The 17,751-nt window shown below is 40.0% G+C and overlaps 1 protein-coding gene across 1 annotated transcript in view; it reads right to left on the reverse strand.

Annotated features, from left to right (window-relative positions):
* Window positions 1-14,127, reverse strand: part of SCAMP1 (secretory carrier membrane protein 1) — a 39,207-nt gene extending 25,080 nt beyond the window's left edge. Inside the window, exons 1-2 of the mRNA XM_064642447.1 lie at window positions 13,932-14,127; window positions 1,378-1,455 (exon numbers count right to left, since the gene is read on the reverse strand). Of these exons, the coding sequence (XP_064498517.1) occupies window positions 1,378-1,455; window positions 13,932-13,988 (135 nt within the window). The 5' untranslated portion in view covers window positions 13,989-14,127. The remainder of the gene's footprint in view (window positions 1-1,377; window positions 1,456-13,931) is intronic.
* Between the last annotated feature and the right edge of the window lie 3,624 nt (window positions 14,128-17,751).

A 17,751-nucleotide genomic window follows, 5' to 3' on the forward strand; every position in this document is an offset into this window, starting at 1 on the left:
ACTCTGCTCAAGGGGTTATAGCCAGTGACTGTTGTAATGGATCCATCTGGCCATGAAGTTTGGAATAAACTAACTCCTGTAATGGGTATGCAAATATGACTACAAGTCAATCATCTTACTCCATAAATAGTGGACAGCCCAGGGCCCCTTGAGCTCTCCCTCACAGCAGTGGGCTGCACACCAGGATCTTCCCTTGGGTAGGGACACCTCTCAAGGTTACTCCTCGGAGCTGAGAGATTCCTTGCAACAACATATTCCCAGTAAGTGATGCTAAACTTTGACATCTTAGCTAAGTGATAGAAGGATTTACTATGCACATATAATCCTTCAGACATAAACCATTGACTAAGTCTGGATTCATACACACCTAAGCTCCCCTCAGGAAGGAGTTCAGGATGTAATGAGGTCCCTTCTGAAACTCATGACCCTCAATGAGAGGGAGGGCCTTTCTGACAGTTTTGTATCCTCTGGGCAGTAATCAAATGTACCTTACCATCGAATCTTGTTAAACCACTGTTGCATTTATTATTTTTTTTATATTTTTAAAAATTATTTTAATTTTTGTTAAATTGCTGGTTTATATCAATTAATATATAGCTGCTTCTCTTTTAGAGTGAATTCTGTCTCTCTATCCATGACATTGCAAATACTCAAATATGAACATTCCCCAACAGCACTACCAGATTTGCCACAAGAAATAAGACTATATTTTAAACATACAGTATTTGACTGTTTATAAATTATACTGACAGACAGTAAACAGCCCTAAATTTTGCTAATATTGCAAAATATCTTCACTGTCAACAACAGCCACTCAAAAATGCTGTTATCTCATTCCTTGTATTTCTCCCTGCAATGGATAAAAGCAGTGCAAGGTATATTGGAACTATATAAATTAGAGGCAAAAAACTACAGTGTATCTTTAATGTAAACTTTTCCTTTTACTGCTGCACCACAGCTTGTGGACTGTTACTTAAATACAATGTTTTTCTGATTCCAAGCAGCACCTGCATTAAGTGAAATAGAAATCAAAATAAAGACATTAGGGAAGTGTGCCACACTCACAAGCTTTAAAGCCAGTGAAATGCAGAAAAACATAAGGACAGACTAACAGAAATCTTACTAAAGATGGAAAAAACTCAATTCTATTTTGATCCCTTCTCAGGGAGCCACTCTTCCTTAACAGGTCAAAGCTCACTTAAATCAACCTTGCCACTGAATCCTCCAAATACTTAATGGGACTATTTATTCTTAACACATCTTCCACTACCTGTAGCTAGCCCACTACACATATTACAACATCAGTCCCAACTGTGAAAACAATACCTCAGAAATCTAAGATTAACAGCATTATTAAGAAATTAATGTACTACTTACTGTTCTTGAATCAGAGAATGGATTATACTCATCTAGCCCTGGAGGAACATTTCTTGTCACTTGTGTAACAGAAGGATCCTAGGAGAGAAAACAGTTGTGTAAATGTATGCACATGTATATAACCAAAAAGTAAACATTTATATATTATAAAAAACTCAGATTTTATTTCAATGTAAAAAAAGGGTTTTTTCACTTAAAAAGTCTGTAAACGTCCACCTCTTTGTCTCCAAAATAACATCATTTCGTTATGAGCTTCTTATAAACCTTGATTAACACAGTAAAAAAAAGAAGTTCATTTGTTGTCATTTGCTGATTTAAATGGAGAAGAGCTCTCATGAGAGAACACAAGAAAACTCTATCCTGTTATGTTGATCACTGGACTCCATATCATGGCTAGGCTTCACAAACGAAGATTTAGGACTCCACAACTACACATTCAAAAAGCACACCAGAAGAAAAGAGCTTTCTGTAATTCTTGGATGTCCCTACCCAGAAGCACACCTTCAGGAAGAGAAAAACCATTTAATAAAAATGAAGCTGAGGGAACAGGGTCCAATAATGCTAAAAGCACTTCTGGTTCAGCTTCTACCTGAACTATCAAAATTTAGAAAAGAAGTACATTTTTTTTTCCTCAATTAACTATACAGTAAGAAAGACTGCTTGAGATATATCTTGAGAAAATTATTTCATTTCCCAGTGCTAGAGACAGTTAGGCTTTTTTGACTCAGTCTTTAATGGCAACCTCTCTTCCCACAGCCTTGAGTGGAAGAACAAAGTCCCTCCCACTGTTAATAGAAGATCAGGTTCATGACCACCTAAGGAACCAGAAGGTATGTAAGTCTACAGGACCCAGTGAGATGCATCCCTGAGGGAATTGGCCGATGTAGTTGCCAAGTCACTCTCCATGATATTTGAAATGTCATGGCAGTCAGGGGAAGTCCCAGGTGACTGGAAAAAGGGAAACATCATACCCATCTTTAAAAAGGGTAGAAAGGAGGACCCTGGAAACTACCACCCTGTCAGCCTCACCTCTCTGCCTGGGAAGATCATGCAACAGATCCTCCTGGAAGCTGTGCTAGGGCACATGAAGGACAGGGAGGTGATATGAGACAGCCAGCACAGCTTCACCAAGGGCAAGTCCTGCCTGACCAACCTGGTGGCCTTCTAGGATGGAATGACGACAGGAGACAAGGGAAGATGTCATTTGTCTGGACTTCTGTAAAGCCTTTGACACAGTCCCCCACAACATCCTTCTCTCTAAATTGGAGAGATGGATTTGATGAGTGGACTGTTAGATGGATAAGGAAGTGGTTGGTCACATCGAGGGGGTAGTGGCCAATGGCTCAGAGTCCCAACGGGCATCAGTGACAAGTGGTGTCCCTCAGGGGTCCGTACTGGGACCAGTGTTATTTAATATCCTCATGAACGACATAGAGGGATCAAATGCACCCTCAGCAAATTTGAGGATGCACCAAGCTGAGTGGTGCAGCTGACACACCTGAAGGACAGGATGCCATCCACTGGGACCTGGATGAGCTCTGGGAGAGGGATCATGGGAACTTTAGGAGGTTTAGTAAGACCAAGTGCAAGGAGCTGCATCAGAGCAGTCTTGGTATCAATCCAAGCTGGGAGATGAACAGGTGGAGAGCAGCCCTGCTGAGAAGGACTTGGGGGTGCTGGTGGACGAGAGGCTGGACATGACCCAGCAATGTGCACTCATAGCCCAGAAAGCCAATTGTATCCTGGGCTGCATCAAAAGCAGTGTGGGCAGCAGGTCAAGGGAGGGGATTCCACCCCTCTACTCTGCTCTGGTGAGACCCCACCTGGAGCATTGCATCCAGCTGTGGTGTTCCCAGAACAGGAAGGACATGAGCCTGCTGGATCAAGTCCAGAAGAACAACACCAATTTGATTAGAGGGACAGAGTACCTCATAGGAAAGGTTGAGAGAATTGGGGTTGTTCAGCCTGGAAAAGAGAAGGCTTAGGGGTGACCTAATTGTGGCCTTCCAGTATTTGAAGGGAGACTACGAGATAGAGACTTTTTACAAGAGCATGTCAAAATAAGAAAGGAAGGATGGATTCAAACTAAAAGAGATTAGGTTTGGATTAGATATCAGGAAGAGATTCCTTACTGTGAGGGTGGTGAGACACTGGCATAGGCTGTCCAGAGAGGTGGTGAATGCCCCATTCCTGGACATGTTCAAAGCCAGGCTGTCTGGAGCCCTGAGCAATGTGGTGCAGGGGAAGGTGTCCCTACCCATGGTGGAGGGGTTGGCACTAGATGACCTTTAAGATCCCTTCCAACCCAAAACATTGATAATTCTATAGAATATATGTCTAATTTTTTTAAAAAATACAGTAAGTGACTTAATGTGCAGTTAATATAAAAATTATTAAGCTAAATAAAATAAAAAAAATTTAAAAGTAAAATCTAGTTTCTTAGAATCAGCATCTATTAAGGTATTAGCTTAGTCTTGTCAGCAGTAACTTTATCTTCAGATGCAGGAACAGTATTTTCTTCATGGTTGCTGTCAAGTACAATATCAGTCTCATGAGACATCTACTCAACAGCAGCCATTTTCCAAAAAGCAGGAAAAAGTGGTCAAGTCAAATTCAGAAGAGAAATCTGTATTCAGAAATACAATATGCACACAATAATAAATATCTGACGAAAGAAAGCCTTTTTTACTCCACATGTTTTAGAGAAAACCAGGGGCAAACAGTTTCTCAGATCTCTTCATACAGCTATTGTGACATTCTAAAACTGACAGATGAGAGGAAACCTGCTGAAACAAACAAGCTGACAGCAGAAGTCTTAGTACTCAGAAATAAGCTGTACATTTAAAATACACACAGGAAGTAGAGAAGAAAGCCCTCCATCAGAAGTCCATTGCCATTTTGAATTAACAATTGCTATAATTCTGTCAAATATTGCTATTGTTTGCTACAGATGAGCAGCTCTGAAAAAACTGAATGACTCAGAGGACATCCAATAACAGCTCTATTCAAGAAAAGTTTCATTACCTAGTAAAAAAAAAAATTACAGTTGTATTGAAATACACACATTGAACCCCACCATGGCAAGTAGCATTCAAATTCCATTCTCAGAAAACTTGAATTAAACATTTTGGACTTCAACACAAGTTTGTGACCTGATTCTTCCACAAGCAGAAAGACTTAAGGAAAGGTAAACCAGAGTTCACAGGAAAAGAGTAATTGCATAGTTGCAGGACGTAAGTACCAACCTGGAGATTCATCCCTCTTCTATACTCCCTCATTGCTATCTTGTTTAATGCTAGACCTATCCTCAGCTCTTCCCAGACTGGGTGCCCAGGTATAGGTTCCTAGACTAATTGTCTGAGCACCTACACTGCATTAAATGACTGATGACAAGAGGAGCTGCACTTCATATTTCAAAACACTACTTACAATATTTCCAAAGAAATTAGACCTGACATCCCAAGGAACATAAGGAATTGTTTTGAATCATCTGCCCTACACTCATCGCATCTCATTTTAAAAATGGAGCAAATGCCAACTCATGTAAATACAGTGATGAAAACTGTGAATCACTCATACTCGCTGCTGCAGAAAAAAAAAAACATTGAATTTAGAAATTGTTCAGGGTTTCAGTAATGAATGTGAATAATAAATGTGCAGGACCACATACTCAGAGAAAAAGCGGCATTTAAATTAATGCCATCAAATTTCTATGTTGCATGACACACATATTCTAGCGGTTAAAACCAGTGAAAACTAATATTCCACAGAAACAAGTGAATCTATGCTGGCACAACTTATTTTCCATATTTGATATTCCACCCAGCCTTATCTGACCCAAACTCCTGCCAGTTCAGCCCCTGAGTTTCTGATCTTTTTATTTAACTATTAGTCATTCAACTACAGAACAGAATTAAGAACAGACCATTTTTCATACCTGGCTACTGTAGCCATTGGTGCACTTAAGTCACAGTCATTTCAGATGGCATTTTTAAGACATGAATAAGTTTAGGAGACTGAAGTTTTAAGAAACTAGCATAACTTAACTGTTTTCCATCTAATCTTTCATTTTACCTGCTTCTTGCAGTCTCTCTCCTATAATGTCAATCTCAAAAGCAAAGATTAGCATCACACATTTTTTTATCTCAATGAGTCAGGTACAAGCAGCAACCTATTTTTTAATATCAAGAATGGAAAAGTCGGGAAAAAAACCCAGAGAACACAAACAAAACAAACCCCAAAAGCGCAACTCACTTGTATCTCACATTGGCAAGAGTACCTACAAAACGATTAAAAATATCTCCTGTGTTAACATCTTAAGTTAACAATTATTATTACATCATTCAGATACAGATAAAATTAACTGAATACCCAGTTATCACAGAGAGTATACAAACACAATTACCTACAAATGAGAATGTTTAAAATGGAGCAGAATAATCCATTCTACATGAGTTTTTACAGCTTTTTTGAAAACAAATTGAAGGCAATAGACCTCTGTTGTCTAGGAGACCAAAACTAGTCATTAGCTACCAGCTTCACTACTACAGAAGAGACTGGCAAATTAAAAACTGAAGTAGTAAGATACATCTATAACAATTCTTTGCATTACTGTTGACTGGAAATGGGTCCAGAATTGTTCCATTCTCAGTAAAAGGCTTTGATAGCACACATAATCCAGTAATATTCTGAAAAACACCATCAGCTAAGTTTACATTGGTAGTTGTGATTTGGATTTAAGTGAGTAGAGTGAACTAGGAAACATCCCCTCCAAACTGTCATTTGGGTTGTCAAAAAAATTTTTCACTGAGCAATACCCATTTTTCTACCAGAAAGACAAAAGCATTTATCATATGCACAAAAAAACTAACATGGGGAAAAAAACAGGCTTGCGTCGCATTCCTTTTTCTTCCTGAGTGGAATTAAATTAATGACATCAGTGCTTTGCACAGAACATTTAATTGGCCAGTATTTTTCAGTTTGCTCCCAAGGACTAGCAGGGAAGTAAAAGCAGTATCTCATTGCAGAGGTCAAGAAACAGGATTTATAAACACTGATTCAGATAGAGATTATAATGATTTTACAACACATCAGCAACTGAAAACAATTTCAAGTAAAAATCTCTTAAGAAAAAAAAATAGCTGAAAATAGGAACAGGGAAAAATGCATAGGATATGTTTACAAGGAAGAGAACAGGAGGAACAAAGGTAACTACTAAGAAAATGGAATAATTAGGTAAATTTTTAACCCTCATTGACAAAGGTAAGAAGGCAAGACAATTAAGTATCTTCCAAATCCTCGATAATAGGAGTACTGTACATCAAAAGAATACAATAATCACCTTGTTTAGGAAAAAAGCATAAAACTGAAATTATGCAAGATTAAATTATGCTTAAAAGTAACAGAATTTTTCTCTTTTGTTTCTTTTTTCTTTTTTTAAATTTACATGGAATTCATAGGACAGTGCCAAACATCTGAGTAAGCTGACAGAAGTATCCCTGGTTAGTCCTAGGAAAAAAAAGACTAAGGAGAAACAATACACTATGAACATAAAAATGTGTTTTAAAAGAAGCGGATTAATTATTTTTAGTGAATGAAATAAAAAGAAGGAAACATGGAAAACACCTTATCAGTTATACATCTCCTTTAGTACAGCCAAGGGAAGAATGAGCTACTGAAGAAGACTGTAGAAATGTTAATTTTTTTAGTTCTAGATTAACAATGATCTCTTAATGACTGGAGTAGTTACAATCCAAGCCAAGAAAACAGTTCTCCTCATCACAAAAGAGCTTTGTACAATTCATTGTATCAACCTATCACCTCCCTCATCAGTCACTGGCCACCCTTCAGCTCTGCCACTCTACAATTTTTCTCTTTTACTTCAAGATTCCCACATATAAGGTTATCCAATCTAACTGCTTTACCAGTCACTGACATCACCAGTGCGACATCACCATCACTTTGCAGCTTCTTTGGCATTTACTGTTCCACAACCCTACCTTCACCTAGCTATGCATTTTCACTGTTGCTTTCTGTGCTTGGAAGGAAGTTCCAAGAAAGCAAGAGGCACAACCCAGTCTTATCTTCCCAACTACTCAACATGCTGGACTGAAACCAGACTGGTGAATCCACCCTGTGGAAATCATGAGATCAATTCCAGAAATCTAGCAAAATCAATCCTGACCAATTAGGATTTCTTATCCCTATCACTCCTACTGAAGGGCTTTGTTTTGCTACATGAAAAGGATACTCTCTTTCCATTTCAAATTAAATTCTCCATGGATTATGACAACTTATTCCCTATTCCCACTTCATATTAGCCTTTTTTAAAAATGCAAGCAACAGTAACAACACACTTTTCAGTAAGAGTTTAACCTGAGGTTCTGTGGATTTTGATTTGGGGAAGGGCGGAGGGGGAAGGGTGTTACAGTAACAGTTGTACTTCCTGCTCCCTGTGGAGTATTTCCTAAAATGACACCACTGGCTCAGAAAATTAAGTAAAAATGCAACACAAAAATGCCTGAAACTATGTTTGTTGGTCTGAGCTTTTTGACTCCTTGACCAAAGAAAAAACTATCCATCCTAGCTTTCATAAATGAGTTCTGGGGAGCAATCATAGTTGTTGCTGTTTCAGTTGAAACTCTCCATGTGATACACTTTGCTTTCAGTATGCCCTCGAGAGCATTTTTGGGAAGAGTTTTCTGACAAAGCTTGCTTTTGAGAAAAAAAATTATTTGGCCAGTGCTGGATATCAAAGTTTTATTCCTCCTGTGGTAACTGCTGTGTTTCAAGTTTTAAATTAGGACCCAACACTTAAAACAGATGATAAGCCTGCACATGAAGAATGTGTTTCTCAGTCCTGTAACACTTTGCATTCAGCCAGAGTGCATTAAGCCTCTGAAATTGCAATTTTCATATGTTCAATAAACACTTGGTATAAAGCAAAAAGCTGAACTCTCCAGAAACTTCCTCCTTGTTCATGCCAGAACAAGTTGCATATAGAAAAGTTAAGTTTCAAGAAGCTACTAATTTTTGATGCAGTGTCAAACACTGCTGGTTCTTCATACTTTATTTCTTCCTTCATCATCTCAGGCCCAAGAACAAGTAAAGGTACAGAAGCATCACAAACAACTACTGAATTGAGATTTCATGCTTCACTACCCTAACAGTACATCAGCAGTATAAACAGTTTACATTTAACAGTATAAAGGAAGCTTTAATGCACTGCACCTCAATAATACATTTTAACCTATGATTAAAAACCTCTTAGTACAAGTTGTCCTAAAAGGTTACATATGTAACACCTGGAGGAACTAATGAATTAAGAGGCAAAATAAAGACTATTTCTGTACTTAGAATAATAAAAAATAACTGAGTAGCCACACAACAGTTCTTCCACAATTGCAAGTTTAACATCTCATTCACTGATCATCCATTTTCCATCCCCCTTAAAAAATGACGTTCAAAAGATTTTTACTCCCACACTGCCAGAACACTATTATTAAATAGGGTAATGCAAAAGTAGCCAACTTGGGTCTCTTAAACTTGGCTTTCAAGCAGTGCCTGTTATATGCCACATTCATCCTATGGAAGCAGAGCTGTAAAGGGTTCTGAGATACTGAGCAAGGCAAGTTCCCAACCCCTGAAACATAAAAGAACTTCAGAGGCTGACAAGGTCAAATTTGTCCTAAAGCTTGTACCAGCCTCATCTTGCAATGGAGTACTGGATACCTAACAAAGTATCACCTCCATCTCACAGCTGTTCTCAAATCGTTCTCCAATATGCATGTTATGTTCCCCTTCGAAATGTTAACTCTTAATATGTAGTGGAATAATAATACTAATGCAATATGTGCTGTTTACTAAAAATCTGGGGGAAAACTGCAGCTATAACAGATACTGAATATCTACTAAAAACACTTTTTAAAAACAGTTTTAATAGACTGTAGTGCAGTTACAGCACTGATGATGCACACTCTTGAAAGCCAACTATCATGTAGGGCAGCTAAAGGACACTTCCACTATCATGATGTTCAGCACTAAATTATGCAAGATTTAGGGGAATTTATAATTTTTGAAGACATTAAGGGGACCCAGGAAGTAAAACTCAGAAAAAAAAAAATCTGTATTTTATGTCCTTTACTAATGTAAAGACAGACAACTTAAATCAGTATATTTTATAGTCTGACAAAAGAATTAAAACTCAGTTATGCATACAGGCACACAACAAAACTTTTTCATTCTAAAGCTGAAATGCTGCAGAAACACTTTAGATATTAGGGGTCCCAATCCTTCAAAAATAATCAAGACTTCTTTCTTCCTGTAAGTTTCTATAACTTTAGCTTCACTTCAGCAATCAAAGTGTAAATTTTATAGATTCTGCTGCCACAGAAGGTAGCAGTCGCTTGCACAATTACCTCCAGCATCAAACCTTCAGCTTGTACTCCCTGCCAAACCAGACAGGAGATTAATTTGTGCTCATGTGAGTCAAGATGAAGTGTAATATCCAATTTATAACTGGAATTACTCTAACATTAGCTCTAGCAACTCAAATAATCCTGTGACCTCAGTGGGAGTAATTAAGGTGCCTAATACCATTTTTAGACCATTTCAGCCACCCATACAAGAAAGTCAGTCATGACAGAACTACTTGTGTCTTTCTGGAGCAACAACTCAAACCTAACCACAGTCTGGACACCTAATCCCACCCAAAGAAACTACTCCCATACTTTACATACATTTGAGGTTTTCTCTGATTCTGTCATTCCACACTAAAACTGAACAAGATAAAAAAAATCTACATATCACATATTAGTTCGGCCTTTCCTTGAAGGTCATAATTCACATTTGAATAGAAATGTATCTTAGTTTTCAGTCATATCATAATTTCTATAGTGTCAAATACACACATCTGCTCAGAGCTAAACACATCAGATGAACTGACCCAACAGAATTCATTACACTACTTGGTCTTTAAAGTTCTGATTCTACCCATAAATAACTGTTTCATATTTTTGGGTAATTAACAGTCAGCTCTCAAACCTTTTGCAGTCTGTCAACCAGGACACAAATGCCCGCGACATTCATAGCCCTACTTAAAAGAACTATAGATAATTCAGTTCTAAAAGGAAAAAAAAAATTTGAACCAAGAACATAGAACCAACACATTTTTAGATGAATTGCTGTTTCAGAGTAAACAAAACTTATACTGAACTTTGAGACTGCTATTTCAGAACCTTACTGTATATCACCTCCCAAGACAGAAGAGTACAACTATCACCTAGGTTATGATACTAAAAAAAAAAAGGAGACAGCTACATTAGATATGTACCTTTGTTTTTTCATACAAAATTTATTTCATGATGGTTTAGTCTATTCAAGATAAACTGTCAGATCCTTGAAGATTCCCAAATGCCTCCTAGGTGGTCAGACCCCCCCCTTCCTCACTAACAACTTACCTGGTCATCACAGGATTGTTGGCTGACCCTGTTTACTTCCACTGCCTGTGATTCTGACCTTGACTTGGCTTTTTAACTTGGGCTCAGATCTGTCTCCTCTCTATAGAGTTGCCCAGCACTGAATGCAGTTACAATCACCACACCTGCTCGGCTCACCCTGTTTGGATGCTGTGGGACTGCACTGTTTGTTGGCGAGAACTTCAGGAAGTGTGAATTCACACTCACAAGCCACGACAAGTGCCTCTTAGTAAAAGAAATTAAACAAATTTCATTACTAGACTGCTTTCATTTATGATACCTAAGGTTACATCAACTGTGTTATTCTTCACACTGCTGCTATACCAGATTATAGCAAAATTATCACATCTTCATTTGTATGGTACATGAGTGCATTTTCTTCTGCATAACTTTAACGAGATCAGAAGTTTTTTAATGTTAGAATGTCACTTATCTGTTTGTTTCATTATCTTTTATCTTCCAAACCAAAACATATGTAGGTATAGCACTGCTGGTACAGCATTAAGAGGACAATTATTTACAGATGAATACTAGGACTTCAAAAGTGTATTTGCCTTTGAGTTCAGTTCAAGTTTGTTGGTTCTTTTAAGAGTAAAAAAATAAAATGCAGAGGTTAGGTAGCCAAAATCTCAAAGTCTCAAAATCTACAGTGTTTTATGATCAATCCACCTAAGCTAATACTTGAAAAAAGAAATTCCATTTTACAAACTAAATTTCAGTTTTCCCAGCAGGTAAGGTAATTTTAGACTTCTGAAAGTATCAACTATCCAAAATACTGGGCAAACTAGATGTTTCTGCTTTACCTTTATCTCTCCAGGGAACATTTTTATCTGAATCGACATCAGGCAAGAAGCTCTGCTCTAATCGTTTTATAAAAAGACATAAGAACAGTCACAGGAAACCTCATAAGGAGATCACAGATAATTAGTAAAACCAAAATATTTAAGAAAAAGAATGATCTAACTTTAGACCTTGGCAACAACTCTTCCACGTGATGCCTTCTCCCCTCTTCTATGCCATACTACTTTGTGATTACATTAGCACAGGAAGCATCTTCCAAAGCAAGGAAAACAACTAATCACATCATACATAAAATTATCAAGTAAAGACAAAAATATGAGTACATCTGAATACGGCGTTTGAACAATATGACTTAAGATTATCAGGGTCCATCTGGAAAGACCAGTTCTATGTGTAAAGTATTTTAAAACACATAGTCGGGCAAACCTTAAATGCAGACATGCGTGAATACTTACCAATTTTGAAGGTGTTTTGCCAACAAGATGGCAATCAAGCTTTGGCTCATGTAAGAGACCTTTTGCCCCTTGAAGTTAAATGCATGGATAAGTAAAGGTATGCACGATTACCTTCTATGAGCAGTAGAAGGTAGCACAGACTTAAAGAACTGAAAAAAGCCTCTGAAAAAGGAAAAGTGCCCAGCTTTCCTGAACCATCTTCTGCAAACAGAAGAAATCCAGAAGTGTGTCTAACAGTGAGCTTCAAGTTACAGCAAAGTTGTTATAAAGTCCTTTTATCATGATGCATTGCAGATGAGCAGCAGAGTATGGATTCTGCCCAGCAGCTGCAACAGAAGTGTTTCCTCAAGGAGAAACTGGAATAACTGAAAACTGGAATAAGCTACTGCACTCTAAGGAATGTCTTCAAACTGGAAGTATGGTTCAGGTAGGTCTCAGAATCACTACACAGGACCAGTTAGTCCTGCAATGCAGGGGCAACTATCCTGCTTACAATACCCCTAACTGCTCTGGGTATCCATACACAAAAAATTTTGCTAGATCTTATTTTATTAACTATTACAAAAAATAAGGAAGGAGGAGGAAAGACACCACGTAATTCTGTTGCTGAAGACACATTCTAGAACAAAGATACCTTTTGGCTTGGTGCCAAAAGATATTTAAAAGAACAGTGCTTACTGATAATGGTACCAGTCCAAACTATTGTTGGGAGCAAACCCAACATCAGGACTCCTGTTCATCTAGAAGGTCACTAATAAGTGAAAACACAGGCTGTAGCCTAAGGAATTCTAGCCTAATGAATACTATCGCCTACGTTTTATGACTATAAGAACTAAACTAATGATTCAGACAGACTCTAATGAACAGATGTCAGGAATGCTATGCTTCCAGCATTTACATGCACAGAAGTATTCTTGAAATGTGACAGATCAATTTTTTAAAAGTTTGATTATTCCAGCGGACATCCTAAACTCACTGCCATATACTATGTGTGTGCTTTAAAGTGTCGGCAAAATTTCAGTGACATTACCAAAGTAAGTAGCTCAATATGCTAGCAGAACTGGATTTAAATAATAAAGGAAGATCAGGAGGGGAAGCATCGAGGGAGGTCAGCTCATTTTCACAGCTGAAGCCAGAACAGTGAGTGAAGAAAGAAGTCGCAGCTGTATGACAAGTCAGTAGTGCAAAACCTAAAATCTTTATAATTCATTACAACACACCATTTTGAAATGCAGGTTAGAAATCACGTCCAGCCATCGGTACCCTGATTGCTCCAGAAACGAGGTAAGGGAATAAGTAAGCTTGATAGGGGTGGGAGGAGACTAGAGAGGAAAAAGACGGCAAACTCACTAAGCTTAACTATCTGGGTCAATCAGACGAAAAAAAAAAAAGACTGTAGTAGCGTTATACACACAAAAAGCTACCGTCAAAATAAAAAAAAGAAAAACAAACAACCAAAAAAACCCTCCCAGAAAACAAAAAAAAAAAACCAAAACAAAACAAAACCCACCAAAAAAACCCAAACCAAAACAAACCCAAACCCCCCAAAAAACCAAGCCCTTTTTTTTCCCCTTCAACATATTCTACCTGAAACGCGACTTGTTATTTTAGCTACAGAAGGAGACACGGAAGCCATAACTTGAGAAAACGCTGCTTATCCTCGGCGCCCCGAGCGAGCCGCCCCCTTAGGGCCCGTTCAGGGCAGCGACCCCTGTCCGCACCCCCCACAGGGCCCTCACTCCCCCCCTCCCGCGGGGTGCCCGCGGCTCGGCGCAACCCCACATCGAGGAACCCTCTCGGCCGCCCGCCGCCCCGGCCTCACCTTGAAGGGGTTGTTGAGGTCCGGGTCCGCGAAGGGGTTGCTGTCGAAGTCCGACATGGCGCGGGCAGGCGGGCGCTGCGGTCCCCGGGCGGCGGCTTTGACCCTGCGGCGGCGCCCCGACACTGCCCGGCGCGGGTGTCCGCCCCACCGCTGTCGCTCCTGCTGTCCCCGCCGCTGTCACAGCCCTGCGGCCCGGGCCGAGCCCGCCCCGCCGCCGCACCGACCTGCCACGGACCGCCCAAAATGGCCGCCCCGGAAGTGAAGTTACCGGGCAGGACGGCCCTGGGAGGGGAGAAGAGAGGGAAGGACGGAGGGAGAGGTGGAGCCGGAGGAGGAGCAGCAGCAGCAATTGGAATAACAATAACAGTTCCTGGGGCGGGCAGGAGGCAAAGCAGGAGCAGGGGTTGGTAGAGGCTATTCTTGGGGCGGGGATGGAGGAGGGCGGGAAGCGCCATTCTCGGGCTGAGGACTCGCTGTGGAGTGGAGGAGCTGTAGTCGGGCGGCCGTCCAGCCTCGCCGCTCCGGCTGGGGAGGGATGGGGGGCCCTGTCCCGCGCCCTCGTTTGTCAGCGCCAGCCAGGAGCTCCCCGGCTGGCAGCTGGGATGGGCTTGCCAGCGGGAGCGGGACGGGGCTCGGCCGGGGCGTCCCGTTGGGTGCCCCGGGGCCGCTCGGTACCTGCGGACGGTGCCCAGGGCAGGGGGAGCTCGGCCTCCCTAACCCTCCGTCCTGCACCGTCTCAGTGGGCCGGGACAGCCGCTCTGCTCTGCAAAGTGAGGTGGATGTGCGAAAGCCTGCGAGTTTGAGGTTTACTTGATGAAACATGAATTTGCTGTCATCCTCTCCTGCTGTTGGCATGGTAAATTAGCTTGCCATGCATGTGGCTGCTCGAGTGTCTTGCACAAAGGTTCAGCAGGGGCTGTAGGTGACGTATGACTTTGAACCACGTGGAAGCATCGAAAAGGCCTCTTGGAATTACTCAACCATTTTCAACAGTTCAGAAGACTTTTTAAATACTTCCTCAGTAATACAGACAGTGCAGTTTGAAGAACCTAGTCCAAATGACACAAATAAATGGAAGGAGCTCCTTTGGTTCAGAGCCGTGGTTGAAATCTGAAATCCAGTATCCTTGATAGCAAACAGTCTACACTGATACAACATTTTCAAAACCTGAATTTCTTTATGTACTTTTTAAAGAAGTGATTTGAAATTTCATTTAAATGAAAAAAAAAAGTTTGAGGCAGGTCAGACAAAAAGAAATTGCTATAAAACTATCCTTTTTTGGTATGTGGGGTTTTCCCCAATGTAATAATCCAGACTCACTGTGGGGCACCCTATTCAGAGTTTTTTGAATGCTGACTATGTTAACACTTTTATGATTTTTAATAGATAGTATATATTAAATAGATAGTGTATATAATTAATATGATCATGACACTGGCAGTCATTACAATGGTGGTGTCCTGTCAGTAAGTCAGGAAAAATCCTACATGTACACAAGAATTGATTTTTTCATGGGTCAGTAAGGAAAGCAGTAATTACTTCAAGGCTGCTCTGATTTATGCAAAGGATTTATGTGAAGGATATCTGATTATGTCAGATATATGATGGTATGGAAATGGGACAAATCATAAAAGCATAGCTTCTAAATAAGATGCTTTCAACTTTTTTGTTGCTATGAAGTGTAAAATATTTCAAAAAATACAAATGCAGCTGTTGTACAATCAACGAAAGTACATTACAGTATTAGTCACAATCATTCATATAGCTCAGTTATGATGACAGCAAACTAAATCATGTTTTCCAATATTCACCCATGAATGAGTGGTGAGTCCAGAAGCTGTGTGCACTGGCAACTGTGTATATGCTTCTCTATGAGCTGAACATGAATGAATGAATGCATGCATGAATGAATGATGGTTTGGCTGGAAAGAATACATTTTCCTGTATGGTTGCTGGTGCTACTGTACTCCATCTGTTCTGGGACTCTACAAAGAGTAAATCATTGGCAAACCATCCTTCCCTCCATTTCATTTCCCTGCAGACCAATTACTTGTCTTCATTCAAGGAGTAGAGCCCTTCTTCCATTATATGGAATGCCTGTATTTTAGGAATGTGCAGGCCCATCATAAGTATCACTAGCAAGGCGTCTTCATTTTTCTCCCAGACTGAACTTGTCTGCCTGTTTCCTATCTCATCAACAGCAAAGGTAGGAATAAGCACACTTACAGAGTCCAGCAATCACTGGCCAAGACAGCAAGATAACATATAAGAAGACTTACTCCTGCTGGAAGAAGACCTATTTATCCATCTAGCTGGGGACAGAACAGTAGCAATTCCCCCCTTCTTGCCTTAAGAGTCGCAACAGCTGTGGCTGAAGCCACACACTGCCTCAAATGCTACCTTTAGGAGGATGGCTAATCTTTCATGGAAGCCAGTGCGTGGGAGCAGTGAGTAGTAAGCTACAGTTATGAGGGAAGATGTGGCAAACATTCCAAGCACTTCACTCTAGTGCTGCTAGAGTGAAGCCAAGCAGCACTAGCAGTCTGTGCTACTTGTATATGTTCCCTACACCAACTTGTGAGTGGGAGGAAGAGCAGAAGCTAAGGCAAGTGATAAAAGAACTGTTTCCGTCAATGAGCAGACCTCAGTCTCACCTGTCTCCCTCTACCACTGTATTATCTCTTGATATATTATACTGCAGATGCTTGTTTTCTGCAGCCCTCTTCTTACACCTCCCCAACCTCTCCTCATACACGTACTCCTCAATAAGAAGTACACATGTAGACTTCAGTGGGAATTGTCTAGACAGTGACAGAATTTGTGCTATGATCCCTTCCAGGCAAATGATCCTGGCAAATAACTTTTCAATGTGTCTCTCATCCTTTCCAATTTAAAATTGTACTTAAATAGTTGAACATAAAGCTGTCTCTGTTTTGGCTATTTATGTTTTGCAGCACTTTTTAGTCACTTGTATTTTCCTCATTATGTAATTATTAAGTTGTAATTATTAAGTTATTAAATACCAATTAGCAATTGAATTGCAATTCTGGGATCTGGAAAACAATTCAAAAATGTGGTGTTCAAATGTCTGGAATTCTGAAAAAAAAAAAGATAAAAGATGGAGAACAAAAGGAATTATGGTGTTTTGCTTTCAATTCAACTATACACAGTTTTGCAGAACAAAGATGGGACTTTGCATAAAATAGCTCAAAGCACATTCTTCACACTTTGATTCTCTTGATTCTGGTGCAGAGGTGCAAGTAGATTCTTCACACAAAGCACAACAATTGAGAATTTTTAGCTTGGGGTAGCCCACTGTCGTTCCATCTCTACATGTGCCTATTCTCCAGTATGTGACCATTAGTGTACAAGAAGCCTCATGCCTGGCGCAGAGGGTCTTAATACAGCTGTGTCAGGACATGTACAGCTGTCATCAGGCAAGAATCCATGCCTCTGCTGCTGCAGTCACTACCCCACCAAAAGCAAAATTAATGTATTGCTTTTGCAGTGCTGAATGGTGTCCTGGCAGTGAAGCAGTGCTTTAAGGACAGGTTTTTTTCTGGCCAGTAATGAGAAGTCTGATATTATAAACGGGAGGCCAGCTCTTCCAAATAGAACAGTCCACAGGGAGACCCAAAGGGAAAGATGATGAACGAGTTAACGGTCGCACATAAAGCAGCAGAGTATCAGGCTTCTCACCATCCAAAAACCTTCATCAATAGCTCTTGCTATGTGAACAACAGTGTTGGAAGAGTGCACTTATGTCTGAACTTACTCAAGCTTGTACTCCAAGGCAATATGACAATGCACAACCGCGCTT

Source organism: Pseudopipra pipra, chromosome Z (genome assembly GCF_036250125.1).
Source record: "Pseudopipra pipra isolate bDixPip1 chromosome Z, bDixPip1.hap1, whole genome shotgun sequence".
NCBI classification, from domain to species: Eukaryota; Metazoa; Chordata; class Aves; order Passeriformes; family Pipridae; genus Pseudopipra; species Pseudopipra pipra.